At 34.5% G+C, this 14,878-nt stretch overlaps 1 protein-coding gene across 1 annotated transcript in view; it reads left to right on the top strand.

Annotated features, from left to right (window-relative positions):
- Positions 1 to 14,878, top strand: part of AGMO (alkylglycerol monooxygenase) — a 377,145-nt gene that overhangs the window by 225,854 nt on the left and 136,413 nt on the right. The window contains exon 13 of the mRNA XM_007164886.2: positions 1,674 to 1,779. Coding sequence (XP_007164948.1) covers positions 1,674 to 1,779 — 106 coding nt within the window. The remainder of the gene's footprint in view (positions 1 to 1,673; positions 1,780 to 14,878) is intronic.

Genomic DNA, 14,878 nt, shown 5'->3' with positions numbered 1-14,878 from the left:
TGAGTGGTGGTTATATGGTTGTTTATTTGTTGAAAATCATTGAGCTGCATACTTCTGTTTTGTGTACTTCTCCCCATGTATGTTTCATTTCACAATATAAAGTTAAACAGTAAACGATAGAACAGAATTAATAAAAATAAATGTGTTTTAAATTAGAAATTTTATTTTCTGTTTTATCACTGAAAATTACCCAAATATCAATTTAAAAAATAATAGTTTACAGTAATGAAATAAGATTATTTTACAAGGGAAAATATTTCTTAATTTTTTTTCACATACACAAAAATCACATTACTTGGATGCAAATGAATCATGAACTGTCACCCTGTTTTAACTGAGTTTAAATTATTTGGTAAAAATGTGTTGTCTTTTTTTGCACAAAAATGTTATATTCAATTTTATAGAAACAACATGTCATAATTTTTTTTTTAATTTTATTAAATTATTTATTTATTTTGGACTGTGTTGGGTCTTCATTGCTGCGCACAGGCTTTTCTCTAGTTGTGGCGAGCGGGGGCCACTCTTCGGTGTGGTGAGCAGGCTTCTCATTGCGGTGGCTTCTCTTTTGTTGCGGAGCATGGGCTCTGGGTGCGTGGGCTTCAGTAGTTGTGGCACGTGGGCTCAGTAGTTGTGGCCCGTGGGCTTTAGAGCGCAGGCTCAGTAGTTGTGGCGCACTGGCTTAGTTGCTCCGTGGTATGTGGGATCTTCCTGGACCAGGGCTTGAACCCGTGTCCCCTGCATTGGCAGGTGGATTCTTAACAGCTGCGCCACCAGGGAAGTGCGCAACATGTCATAATTGATGGCAGAAGAATTTTTTAAGCTTAATAAATACACTATTTTAGATTTTTTTATACTTTTTTCTTTACCTCTATATTCTAAATTAACTAAATAAAATATAGCTTTATTATGACATTAATTCAATAATATTTTATTAGAAAAATTCACCTTTCATAAAAATACCATTTGTCTTTTATGAAAATATTTAATTATACAATAAATGTTGGTTGACTATCATATGAAGTCTATTTTAATCGGATAAAGTAGTTCATTCCTATTATTGTAAGGCAATTTATAAATGCCTATCTGTGTGACCCTCAACTCCATTTTAAATACATATACCTATTTTATATGTTAGAGTTTGAATTTCGAGAATACTAAATATAATGAAAATATTCATCACAAAATAATTAATAAAGATCTATGCTGCCTATCATGTTAGACTTAACTACACGTTGTCATGTTCCCAATATTTCATAATTTGAGCGTTCATTATTTTAGAGTACTGTCGTTAACTATGTCAGTCCTCCTAAGAAGTCATTTATTAAATGAATGAAGTTTGAAGGTATTGGGTGAGTGAGGGGAGTCTAGTCTTGAAACCCTAGAAATTTAGTTGTCTAATATTTTATTTATTAGTTGAAAATGTTTCACCCTAATTCAGCAATTCTCAAACTAAGCAATAAATTGATAAAGAATAGATTTTCTTTAAAAAGGTACATTTTGTGTCTTAGTTTAATGCCTGTTTTCAAGCAGCTTCAGAGGCACATGCTCCTCAAATATATTAAAATACTATGTGTTTCTTGAAAATTAATATAAATGTATATCACTCTATTAATTATACCAGGTAATAAAGAGCATATTTAAAGCTAATGCATGTAAATGACATTTTATTTCAGACCTAAGGCAGCTGTTCTGGAAACTTTCCGTTGCTTGGTGTTCCTAATGCTGTGTAGATTGGGTCATCTGAAGCCTTTCATCCCTTCTTTGTCATTTGCTTTTGAGGTAAGATATTTGCTTTAGGTAGCTATAGCAGGATTAAACATTTGTTGCATATTTAATTCATTCATTCAACAATGTTTTTGTCTATTTACTTTGTGAGTAGTATTTGTGGGAAATTTTTACCCATTCACTTACTTGCCAGTACTTATTTGTTGTGTCACCTTGAGCTGGTTAATATTGTTGAGTCTCAGTTTTTTGGTCTCTAAATTTGGATCGATACTATTAACCTTCATAAAGTGGTTGGACAAATTGCATTGCATGATGTTTATAAAGAAAGTAGGCCATGTAGTTGTTTCTCAACAAGTGATAGAAGTGACTTTACAAAAAGTTCTTGGCAGAGACTCTGCCATTTGAGATTTTTCTTTGTAGGCTGTTAAAGTGAAAATTGTGACTAGGATGTTTTGTTAATTACTTGCGAGAGTTAATAATTCTATAGACATAAAATCATTATAATTGAGGTTTTTCTACAACTGAAAAATATGTTTAATTTGACCTGTTAGGATTAAAACTTATCTTCCAAGAACACTGAACTTTTGGATTCATATTTATGATTTTGAATCTTAGATAAAGATTAAAAAACATAATTCTCATCACTAATGTTTTCATGGATATGGTTTTATTCTTTTAAATCAAGGGTTATATTGTTTAACTTTGGTGCTGAGCAACCTGCCAACATCCTTGGAATGTGCATTGTGTAACCTTATTTAAGCATGAAACATAAATGCTAATATTCTCTCCTGTGTTGACTGGAGAGAAAACTGAAAGAGACACTTTCATAATTGAGTAATAATTATAAGTTGGGACAGACTCTTTGGAAGACAATTCAGTGATATTTATCAAATTACAAATACTCATACCCTTTGACCAGGATTCCACTCCAAGGAATTTGTGCTACATAAATGATACGCTCACACGTGTGCAAATTGATGTATATGCAAAATTAGTCATTTGTAATGGAATGACTGAAAACAACCTAATAGCCATTAATAGGGAACTGCTTAAATTTTGTGGTTCACTCATAAAGTAGAATATGCATTTACCAATGGAAAGATCAAAGTTTTTAATACCAGTATGGAGCATTTATAAAAAATACATATATATTTGAGCTTGCTGCATCATGTGTGTATATATTAAACAGAGAGAGAGAGGGGAAAAGAGAAAGAAAGAATAAAACATGAAACAGGAGAATCTGTGAAGTATGCTACCATACAAGGCATATAAGTATAAAAATGAAGAAGGGGAGTTATATGCATATAAATGTACAAATGTTTTTACATGCATGTAAATGTATCAAGAAATATAAACAAGATCCTTACACATGGTTGCCTGTGGGAAAGTGAATTGTGTGACTAGAAGAAAGGAATAGGGGGAAGATTCTTCATTAAGTTAATATTTTTTGGTACCTTAAAATTTCTGAACCATGTAAATATATTTCCAATTTTTAAAAAAATCTAAATTAAAAAAATGAAGTATTAAATCTTAGTACCAGTATCTTGGATATCATCTAATCTAACATATATATTTAAATAGGCATTAAATAAAGTTAATATGTCTACATATATTTTGTTTCTTGAGGTTACAACCTAAAATCAAAATAAAGAAGCATAAATTGTACATGTTTAATGAAGTTTAGAAATATAAATGCAAAAAAAACCCCTTAAAAATAAAAAAAATTTAGCATTTTCACATGCTAAAGGCATGTGAGGGAAGGCATTCTAATTGGAGGCATGAAGGAGAGTAATTTCATTTAATGAACCTACTCTTGGGTATATTGTGGTAGTTTATCTTAAATGCTCCAGAACAAAGAGAGAATGTAGGTTCTTTAAGTTGTCCGTGTTGCAAACGTGAAAATGTATAGTTACAAAAAACACTGGGGTTTTTGATGGTGGGATAGTGAAGGGCAGTGTAGTGTGTCCAGCTTTTGAGGGTGATGAACTCTAGGGGTGAAACGCTGTCTGTTTACTTAAATTAGTCAGTAGGTGAAAGTGAATGTTAGGACTTGAGCTTTGAAGCCATATTGTCTGAATTTGATTCCTGGCTCAGGAACTTACTTTCTGTGTGTCCTTGGGCAGTTATTTGATCACTTAAATATTCTTGGCCTTAACTTCCTCATCTGTAAAGGGATAAACTAATAATGTCTATCAAATAGGGTTTTGAGAATTAAATGAGATAATCTATGTAAGAGATTTAGTACAGTGCTTAACACATAGTACATGCTTAATAAATGTTAGGTGCTATTATTATTATTTTATATGAACTTAAGGATCCCTTGAAATAATTTTTTGGCTTGCCACGAGATCCAAAAGTCAAGTTTGGGAACTACTGACATAGGGGTTGGGAAGGAGCAGCAATGTTGAACTTAATGTTATGGTAATGAATTCTTAGCCTGACACTCACTTTTTTGGACATTGGACTCTGCCTTAGGTCGTTCACCTGTAAAATAGGTTTAACGAGAGCTAATATGCATGGAGCTCATACTATGTTCTAAAAGACTTACCTGCATTATTCCGTTTAGTCTTCGTATCAAACTCATGATGTGGTTACTATTATTATTTTCATAATGGAAAACTGAGTAACAGGTTGAATCACTTGTTTGAATTCACATAGGTAATACGCAAACAAGTCGGGATTACAGCAAAGGCAGTCTGACAGCATAGCTCTTGATCACTAAGCAATGTTTTCTTCCATGTGTTGATAGCAGTACTCACCTACCTCAAGGGGTTTAGATGAAATTTCAGATGCAATGTAATAAAAGTACCTTGAAAAATGTGGAGAGCTAAAAGGGCTTATCCATTTAGCTGCAAAGTGTTCTGAAAAGACTAATAGTTTGAATAAGTTACCTCTGAATTATCTTTGGTTTATGATTCAAGGAAGGGAGGACCATGGCCAAATCTTTCAGGCTGCTTACCTATTCTTTCCAGAAAGGCACACACATGGCCAATTCTTCAAGAGCAGATATTGCCTGTGATTTGCCACTAAAACATTTCCTTAAAGTGGTATAATAATGATATCTACTCCATATGGCTTGGTGGAAAAATTAAACGACACAAAGGAAGAACATAGGAAGCACTTGATACATTTTAATTATCATTATTCATATTACTATTATTACTGCTATTATTGTTGTTATAAAAAGTATTTGTACTACTATTATCATTATTAAAATATTATTGTTATTAACCACTGAATTTCTGAGGTTAAATCTGAATAAGTCTTCTCTGACCAGAGGTCAACAACTATATGGTAAAGACTGGGCAAGTATTTTATTATCAACATTTTTACCTGTGAAATAGGCTTTTTTCCACTTCTTTTTAAAGTTCAAAAATTTAAAAATTAAAACCAGTTACCAAATCTTGTTTCCTAATTGTGAATTTCAAATTTGTGTTTTCCTAACATTTTTATTTCTTAGAACTTTATGTAAATCTTTGCCATTTATCAGAGTTTTACTAAAACTGTTCTTTGCACCCCACAAGTTGTACAGAAACCTAATGAATGGCCTCAGTGACTCCATTCAATATGAATTAGGACTGACTGACTAGGAGTGATTATCCTACAAGGATACAATGTTCTCATCATTTTTCTTTGAAGCTATCATTAGAATCAGAGACATTGAAGCAATTAATCCTCTTTCTTTTATAAATCAATGTTGTATGTATTGCCAACATCAGCTTGTAGCCCTATGACCCTTCTCTATTTATCTCGAAGGCTGGTTGGAGGTTGTCTGTTATATTGCTTTATTATGTAAGCCAAATTCCATAGGTGTGCATGACAGTCCTACGTTATGCACGTAGGACAACGTTAAACAGTCCTACGTTACACAAGCATACTGCTGACCACACCTATTCAGCTAAAAACACATACACACAAGCACACACAGACTGGAAAATTGACCTTAAATTATTTTTCACTTAGATTATAAAAGAGCTCTTAGGTAGTTACAATTCTGAGTCAGAAATACAAGGTATAATTTGAATCTGATCCTGTGACTTCCATGTGGAAGTTTTATTCCCTTTAGCTTGGATCCACAAGAACATTAAGTAAGGGTGTGGTGCTCTTGCTATTTATAAATAAAATTTACTGGTATACAAGTGCATAGTTGTCTATCTAGTGCATGAAATGATTAGTCCATGCCCTTGTACATTTCTTCTTGGATAGATCAATCAATATCTTGACTGACTCACATACTTTTTAAAAACTTGCTGTTTTATGTATAAGAAATTTGACAGAAAAACAATCACCTCACTGTTTCATTCACTCATTTCTCACTCACATAAGCAACACATTTTTTTTTCTGCTGGCTCAGGTGCAATTTGTTTTTTCTAAGATCACCTATGAATTTGTGATTGATTTAACTTGCATCAGTAACGTTAAACATGTCTAACCTGATAGACACTTAAAGAGAAGATAGCAAGGTCGAAGATGAATAAATATTTTTATAAGTATATAGGTATATAAGATAATGGGAAATACTTGTTTGCATATATTTTGATACTATGTATATTTTGTTTCACATAACTTTTTATTTAATTGAGGAGATAATTTAGGGTACTGGAAAAAAGCATTGGCTTTGAAGTCACACAAATCTAAGTGCCATCTCCAGCTCTGCCAACTGGTTGTATGGCCTTGAGGGTTTATCTAAAATAACCACACCTTCGTTCCCTCAACAAACAGGAGAATAAAAAACTTATGGAAGTTGTTTTATATTCAAAAGAGTAAAGAGGATAGTCTGTAGAACCTACCATAATATCTGGCATGTAAGTAATAATTATATCCACTTATCTATACCGTATTCACACACACACTACATACACAAACTACATACACGTATTTTAAACACTGTTTTGAGAACTAAGGCATTAAAAGCAATGAAAACAAAAACCTGAGAATAACTGCTTATTAGTTGATTCCAAAAGAACATGCAATGTCTATAAATTTAGACCTCAGAAAAACCCTAAATTCTTACAGTTTTTGCTTGAATCATTAAAATGGAAACACATCACTGTTAAATGGTGAACCAACTTATATTTGCTGAAGATGTGCACAAGAGGGGAGTAGAATTTGAACAAGCAGAGGGGAAGGTGGAGAGCACTTGACTGAAAGGAGATTACAGTGAAAGGTCTGGAAGCAGGGGTGGCCAGGGACTGTTTGAGTGATGAGATGAACCTAGTGACAACAGCCCAAAAAGTGGGTCCTAATAGGAGGTAAACACATGCTCACAGAAGACAGAACCAGCCTGCCTAATGCTCTAAGTGGCAAAAAGAAATGTTTATTCAACACTTACTGAATGCCTGATCCAGCAAAAACATAGCAAAAGCCTTCCCTTTGTGAGCTCTATTTTAATCGGTGTATTAATTTTTGATTGCTGTAAAAAATTACCATAAATTTGGTGGCTTAAAATAACACACATTTACTGTCTAACAGTTTCCATGGGTCAGGAAGTCAGACACAGTTTCATTCTATACTCTGCTCTCTGCTCGGGATCTCAAAAGGCTGCATTTCAGGTGTCCGCTAGATTGTGTTCTCACCTGGAGGCTTATCTGTGGAAAAATCCACTTCCAAGCTCACTCAGGTTGTTGACAGAATTCATTTTCTTGCAGCTGTATGACATAGGGCCCCACTTTCTGTGGCTTTTGACTGGAGGCTGCCCTGAGGTCCCAGAGGCCGCCCGCAGGTCCCTGCCACGTGGGCTTCCTCCGCACGGCCGTCTACTTCATCAAACCCCAAAGAGAAACGCTTGCTTCAGGAAGGGCTCAGGGCCTCTTTGAAGGATTTTTACCTGATTCAGCCAGGCTCATCCAGGATACTCTACTTTTATCAAATGAAAAAGTAGATGTCCTCTTAGTGCCCTGACCGCATTTTCTACTACTTTCCTTCTTGCTTGCTCAATTCCAGGCATGTGCAGTGTTCTAGAAACATGTTCAGTATACCCTGCCTCAGTACCTTTGCTCTTGATTTTACCTTTGCCTGCTCTTTCCCAGGAATCCACATGACTTTTGCCCTCATATCAGGTCTTACCTGAAATGCCACCAGCCTTCCTTGGGTACCATGTTTGTTGTGTTTGTTATTTTCTAATTTTGCCTCGTCCACCCCTGATTTAATTTTCCCCGTAGTATTTATATGTATATAAGTATTTGTCTGAATTATTGTCCGTACTCTCTCCAACTGTGGCACACAGAACCTTGAGTGACCCCATAATCCCTGCCTCTGCTGTTTATGACCTGTCAGCCTATATAATCCCCTCCCCCAGAACGTGGGTGAGACTTGTGAATGCTTCTAGTCAATAGAGTATTGTAAAGACTTCAACATTTATTTATTGATTCAGTAAATGTTGAGTGAACACTGCCAGCACCTACTCCACAGCTATAATCACCCAAATGGGGGAGAGCAAGTTGTTGGAATTTTCACCTTACATAGAATGCTGAATTAAATTTTGAATACTTCATATAACAAGGCATGCATATTCGGATGTCCCTTGTTATCCAAATGGTTGATCAAAATGCGCGTATCAGAAAATGAAGGGAGGTTTAGCAGTTCTTAGCAGCATCGTTCGTGTTGCATGGAGTCTTCCTTTCTTCTTCCTTCTTTTTAGTAAGATTCAACCTTCTTTGGTGTGTAAGTTATCTGTTCCCACAAAACAAACCAACCCCAAATTTAATGGCTGAAAATAATGAAGATTTATGATTTCTCACGATTCTGTGCTGTTTCTACCGCTGTTTTAATGTAGACTCACTCATCAGGCTGTATTCAGCTTTAGGGTCAGCTGGGCTGAATGTACACAAGGGTCACATGAAGGGGTGTCCATTTTGGCTGTTGATGGGAACACCTTTATTTTCACTCCACAAGACCTCTCTCCAGTGGACCAGACCAGGTTTTTTTTTTTTTTTTTTTTTTTTTTTAATTTTATTTATGGATGTGTCGGGTCTTCGTTTCTGTGCGAGGGCTTTCTCTAGTTGCGGCAAGTGGGGGCCACTCTTCATCGCGGTGCGTGGGCCTCTCACTATCGCGGCCTCTCTTGTTGCGGAGCGCAGGCTCCAGACGCGCAGGCTCAGTAGTTGTGGCTCACGGGCCCAGTTGCTCCGCGGCATGTGGGATCTTCCCAGACCAGGGCTCGAACCCGTGTGCCCTGCATTGGCAGGCAGATTCTCAACCACTGCGCCACCAGGGAAGCCCCCAGACCAGGTTTTTAACCTGGCAATTTCAGGATCATGACAACTGAATCTGCCACACTTCTTGAAGCCTAGGCTCTGGAACTCAAAAAGTGTCATTTCTTCCATATTCCATTGGTCAAAGAACATCACCAGGCCAGCCATTGTTCAAGGAGTAGAAAGATAGACTCCATCTCTTGATTAGAAGAGCAGGCAATTATAAAAGGGTATGATGAATTTATGGCCACTATCCAGTCTACCACACTTGGGTTTTATATTATTTAGGTTCATCTCACAATAATGATTAGTATATCACAGGATGTAGACATATTTGCCTGAAGCCATCTTAGTTGGTTCATTTCAACTGTACATCTGTCCTCATTATGAATGTGGAGAATAGACTGCACCCAACTTTTTTTCATGAAATATATGCTAGTCTGCCATAAACATACTTATGGATTTATGTGGAAAAATAACACACGCGCGCAGGCATGCACGCGCGCACACACACACACACACACACACTGACTTATGATATTCAGTATAGAGCAGTTTTGACTAATCTATTTCAATATTATTCAAACCTCAAATATTTTTATCAACCGTACAAAGTTTGCATTTATGAAAAGTACCTATATGTTTTAAATAATACCTTCTTCATATCAACTCATAATTTTTCCATTATATAGTATTTATTATACATTAAATTATATAAAATAGTTTTTAAAAGACAAAATGAAAACCACCCACCTTAAAAATAAATATTACAATACCAATGAAGTATTGTTAACACTATGATGTGCTACCTGGGTGATCCTGCTCTATATCACACTCCCACAGATACTACCATTGTTTTGTACTTTGTGTTTATCATTGCCATGCTTTTTCTAAACAAATTCTAATTTTTTCATATATTCTTAAATTTATCACTAAGCAATATTTGATTTATTTTAAAACTTTGAGTAAAACAAAATATCATATATGTATAGTTTCCTGCAATTTCCTTTAATTTACTGAATGTTTTGTTTCTAAAATATAGCCTTTTATTGCATGTATTTGTAGTTTATGTACATTGTATGACTATATCCAATATCCATTCTCTAATGTTTGTTTCTAGCTTTTACTTTTACAATGCTGCAATGAAAATTCGTGCACAGATCTTGTAGTGCACATGGCATATATGTAGTTTCTCTGGGGTTATACAACTAGATGTGGAATTGTTGGATTGTAGGAAATGTGGCCCGATTACATTCCTAAGAGAATGCTAATTTGTTTTCCAAAGTTATTGTAAAATTTACCACTAAAAGAGTATAAATTCCCTCCCCAAAGTCAGAATTGTCAGCTTTCTTAACTTTTGTTCATCTGGGGGATTAAATGATATCTCATTGTATTCCTAATTACCATCTTCTTGTTTATTACTGAAGATGATCATTATTTCATCTTCATTGGTTATTTATGTTTCTTTTCCAGTGATATGCACTTGCATGTCATTTACCCATTTTTTCTGTTTGGTTGTTATTTAGTTCTTCTGCTTTTTAGAAATTCTGTGTACGATACCATTCCTTCGTCGTTTATATTTGTTAAAAGTATCTTTCCCCAGCTTGTAGTTTGTCTCATTGCCCCTGGATTGAACTCAGATAGGTTTTATTTCCACACAGTAATGCCCTATAATAGTATACTACCTCCACACGTAAACATGATACTACCATTCATTATTACTAATTCTGATAAACATATACTTTTTCTTATATACATAGTGCTAAATATATCCAGCTACAGTTTTTTCTGTAACTACCAGTGTAAGCCTATATGAATCTTGGACAGGGTTATGAATCTAGTCTACAATTATGCAAAAATAAAAAGCTAACATATAATATGAAGTTTAATTCCACAAGCCTGACTTCTTTAGCAAGGTTTATTGGCTGTTTGAATTTTAAATACATAGATCAGAATTTCCCCTATCCTTTTTTAGGAGAAAGTACTCAAAGTTAATTCAGAATCTTTACATTATATCAAAACTGCTAAAATACTGAAATGCTCCTATGTCCGTAATGCTATGTTACAGAGAATATGTGAGTCTTCTATTAAACAACCCAAGTATTAGCCATTATTTTCTGTTCATTAGCTATTTATCCAATAGGTGAATATAAGCCACTTCACCAGCCAGACCACAGTTCCAGAATGTAATCCCTTTTGTACTCTTTAAATTAAGAAATTTGAAAATAACCTGCATGTGACATATTAGAGTATATGTTTTATAGCACATAAGAGATTTTTATTTTTAGGAAAATATGCAACATTCACGGAATAGAATAAAATACACAAACATTGAGTTTATTAGCAAATTTCCTTTAGATTTTTTTTGTGTGTTCATATAAGAAAGTTTTTCACTCTTCTGCCTTCACCTCTAATTCAATTTAAGTATCATTGCCACTTTCTTTTAAAATGTTTTTATTCTTTCACTCTCCCTTATATTCCTTGCATTTTTATTATCTAAAGATATAAAATTTTCAATGTATATCACATACAAACAGCAAATACTCTGTTCCAGGTCCTGTGCAGAGAGCTTTATGTGTGTAAACTCATTGACAATGCACATGTATCTCTCATGTCCATTCATATACTGTTCTATAAGAGTGGATAGAACATAAATAATGCATTGAATGTGGAGCAGGATGAGTAGCAAGTGAAAATAAACTGATTGGGGTGATTTATATGAGGCTCCTTTTTAAAAACTCCTCTCCACTGCCTGTGTTTTTCCTAGAAATAATTACTTTTTCTTTCTATGAGCAACAAAATACTTGGTAACCAAAATAAAACAATATTAGAATATAGTACTACTTCTTTTGTTTTACGATAGCACAAAGAGACTACATTTGACACAGTGGATTGTAGATGATCACATTAAAATTCCTGAAATTTACTGGCCCTAGTATGAGATTTTTAAAATAAATTTTGAATCTACGCACAAGAAAATATTAATCCCTGATCGTTTTCTATGTATCATCTTTTCCTATTAAGATGGTTAAAAATTAAGAGATATAAATATATCTTATATTTTTACCCACCTGTCCCTTCTCCCTTAGGCTTTTATTTGAAAAGTACTAGCCTGGGCATCTACAAAGTACGGTTGCTTTTGCAAATACTTTATCTTCAAGGAAATTTTCACCATCAAGCACTTTTCCCCACATGTTAATATCATATGAATTATGAGGAACACTAATTTTATGTATTTCTGTTAACTTATACTCAAATCATCAAAGCATAGGTATTTTATGGAAATTTTTAGGTCAAAATATATTGAGTTTTTAAAAAATATTTTAAATGCCTTTCTTTTTGTTTAGTTTTTTTTCCTTGCTTTTGCTTTTTGCTTGTTTCACTTTTCTTGTTTGAAAACAGGAAGTGATTACTTGCCCAGAGATTAACTAGAAGAGAAAACATGTTGAATTTATTTCGATATCACAAACTTTGGAATTTTGAGTGAGTTCTAAAATGGATACCATCTCTCTTAATTATATTGCTTAGATAAAAACAAAAATTTAGGAATGTTAGAAGTCTAGCGATCTGCATCGCCCCTTCCTGACCACTGAACCAGTTTCCATCCTGTTGACTCACATCACTCTACATTTTTCATGGCTGTCCTTTTACCTGACTTATTTGTGGGTATAATCTACCAATGTCAGAATAGTGAATTACGAGCAGAAGCTTAAGGTAAACATCATTTACTCATAAGAAATTATTTCCACATCACCTTGGTTTTCGACTTGGCATTTAAAAAAAAAAGAAATCCTGTCCCTTTTTATAATCACCTGTTTTACATTTGAAATAACAAAGAGCCTCGAATTTTGCCTTCTTTAGTCTGAGTGTGCCACGCGCTGTGCTATGATTTATGACCTGAGCATCCAACACTCTCCATATACACTAACAAGATGGCCCACTGCGTTTGAAATATATCCCCCAAATGAAAGCAAACACAGCCTTGTGATATAAAGCCTTGTCTTCATGCAAGGAATTAAACATACACAAGTTCTAATTTTTAGTCTTTCTTTTTGCGTTGCCTTTAAGAATGGCTAAAATAGGTTAAGATCCATGGGTGGACAGGATTTCACACAGTAGATGAGGGCTCTAAGGGGAATCCTGACCCTGAGAAAAAGGTGCAGGGATACTTGGCGGAATGTCAGCATGGTTTCCACTAGTACATGACAGGGACTCATTATGGGCTTGCTGTTGCCTGTAAGCTGGTTTCACTACCATCAACTATGAGGCCAGAATGCCTGGTTCCAGATGCTCTCGCCAATTGACCGTAAAATTGCTATGCATTTCTGGCCAAACCCAAGATTTTAAAAGCTCCCCTTCCCCTCCCCTCAACACCCTAACCCCCAATTCCCCTAAAAAGCTGCTCATTATTCTTCCTTTGCCCCCTGATCTCAGCAAAAGAAATACTTCTGGAATCAATTAGAAATGTCTGCCCTTGATGAGGTTTGCACGTGAGTTTGGAGTTGTGAGGCTTTGATAGTGGCAGCCAACAGCTGCAGTTTCAGGTGGTAAAATCTAAGAAGGAATTTTCCAGGGTTTATTTACCGTCATAAAAATTTTTAAAATAGGCAAGACACGTTAGGAGACCGTCTCATATGCCTTTGTAAGTGAAGTTAAATTTGGATTATATATTTATTTTATCTACAGTGAGCAAACTGGAGATCTCTGATTGGGGGAATCTTTCCATTGCTTTAATAGATTGTGTCAAATGCTTATAAATTCTGGAAATGGGGATCTCCTTTCTGAAGGTTAATGGTAAAAGAACATCTGTTATCTCTTCTGTCATATTAATTGCTTGACAAGTAAAGATAGTCAAGGTTAAGGGAAATCAAAACCCATCTTCTGAAAATAATGTGAATTAATACTGTGTAATACGTTTGCCTACTCTTTTTCTCTCTAGCTATATGTGTATATGTTATTTAATAAAAACTATAATAAGAATTTTTTCCTTTTTAACTATAGTTATTTGGTAAGCTTTTATTAATGCTTATTTAATAAGATGCTATAAGCTTCTTTTTATATTTTGTGTCCGATTAAAGCACATCAGCTATTGTAGCATGAAAATGACATGATTTTCCTAAAGCCAAATTAAAAGGCAGAGTAACACAGGTATTCAAATGATCACTGGGCACATGTCCTTTTCTTTCCTTAAGTACATGACATGCTTCCTGGAAGTCTGCTTTTGTTTCTCCTGCTGGCTAAAAAGCAGAGAAAATTTCAACGGTACTTTTTTAGCACTAAAATTTTCACTCATGCCTTTAAGAAATATTATCAAATTTTTTTCTCAGAGGATCACCATTAAAAACAGAATTTTAGTTCCCAGAACTACCTATTACTTCTGTAGTCAAATGAACTTTAAGCACCTGTTATTTCCTCTTAAAGTATTGCAATTTCTACTTACATAATGGTGGAGAGGTATGTAGAAGGAATTTTGTGTCTGTTTCTCTGGTAGTATCTTCATATTTAACGGCAACAGACATAAGTTTAAATTTGCATTTTTATGAGAACTCTTTCCACATGTGCAGACATCTGCCTACCAGTTAGTCTGGTTTCTAGATTGAAATATATTAGTTAGTAAAACTAAATGAATAAATTACTGTATTATCGTGTACCTAATATATCATAAAATTTTATTATATTCATGGAATAACTTTAAGTAGGCTGAAAAACTCAGTTGCTTAAAATACTTAATGTCACATGTATGCCACAATGAAATAAAGGTCAAAAAGACATATATTACCTAATAGTTTGCTGGGTAAAGTAGCATACCAACAACAACAAGAACCAAAAGAAACAAGACTGAACAACTTAATTACCATCTTTCAAAAATAATGCCTCATTTATCCTTCTCAAGGTCCTCCATATGCTCTGCATGTTATTGGTGAGCCAAACTTCCTTTTACTGAGTAAAACAAAAAAAGC

This window comes from Balaenoptera acutorostrata, chromosome 7 (assembly GCF_949987535.1).
Source record: "Balaenoptera acutorostrata chromosome 7, mBalAcu1.1, whole genome shotgun sequence".
NCBI classification, from domain to species: Eukaryota; Metazoa; Chordata; class Mammalia; order Artiodactyla; family Balaenopteridae; genus Balaenoptera; species Balaenoptera acutorostrata.
The sequence above is the reverse complement of the archived record's forward strand: the minus strand, read 5'-3'. Positions and strand labels throughout refer to the sequence as shown.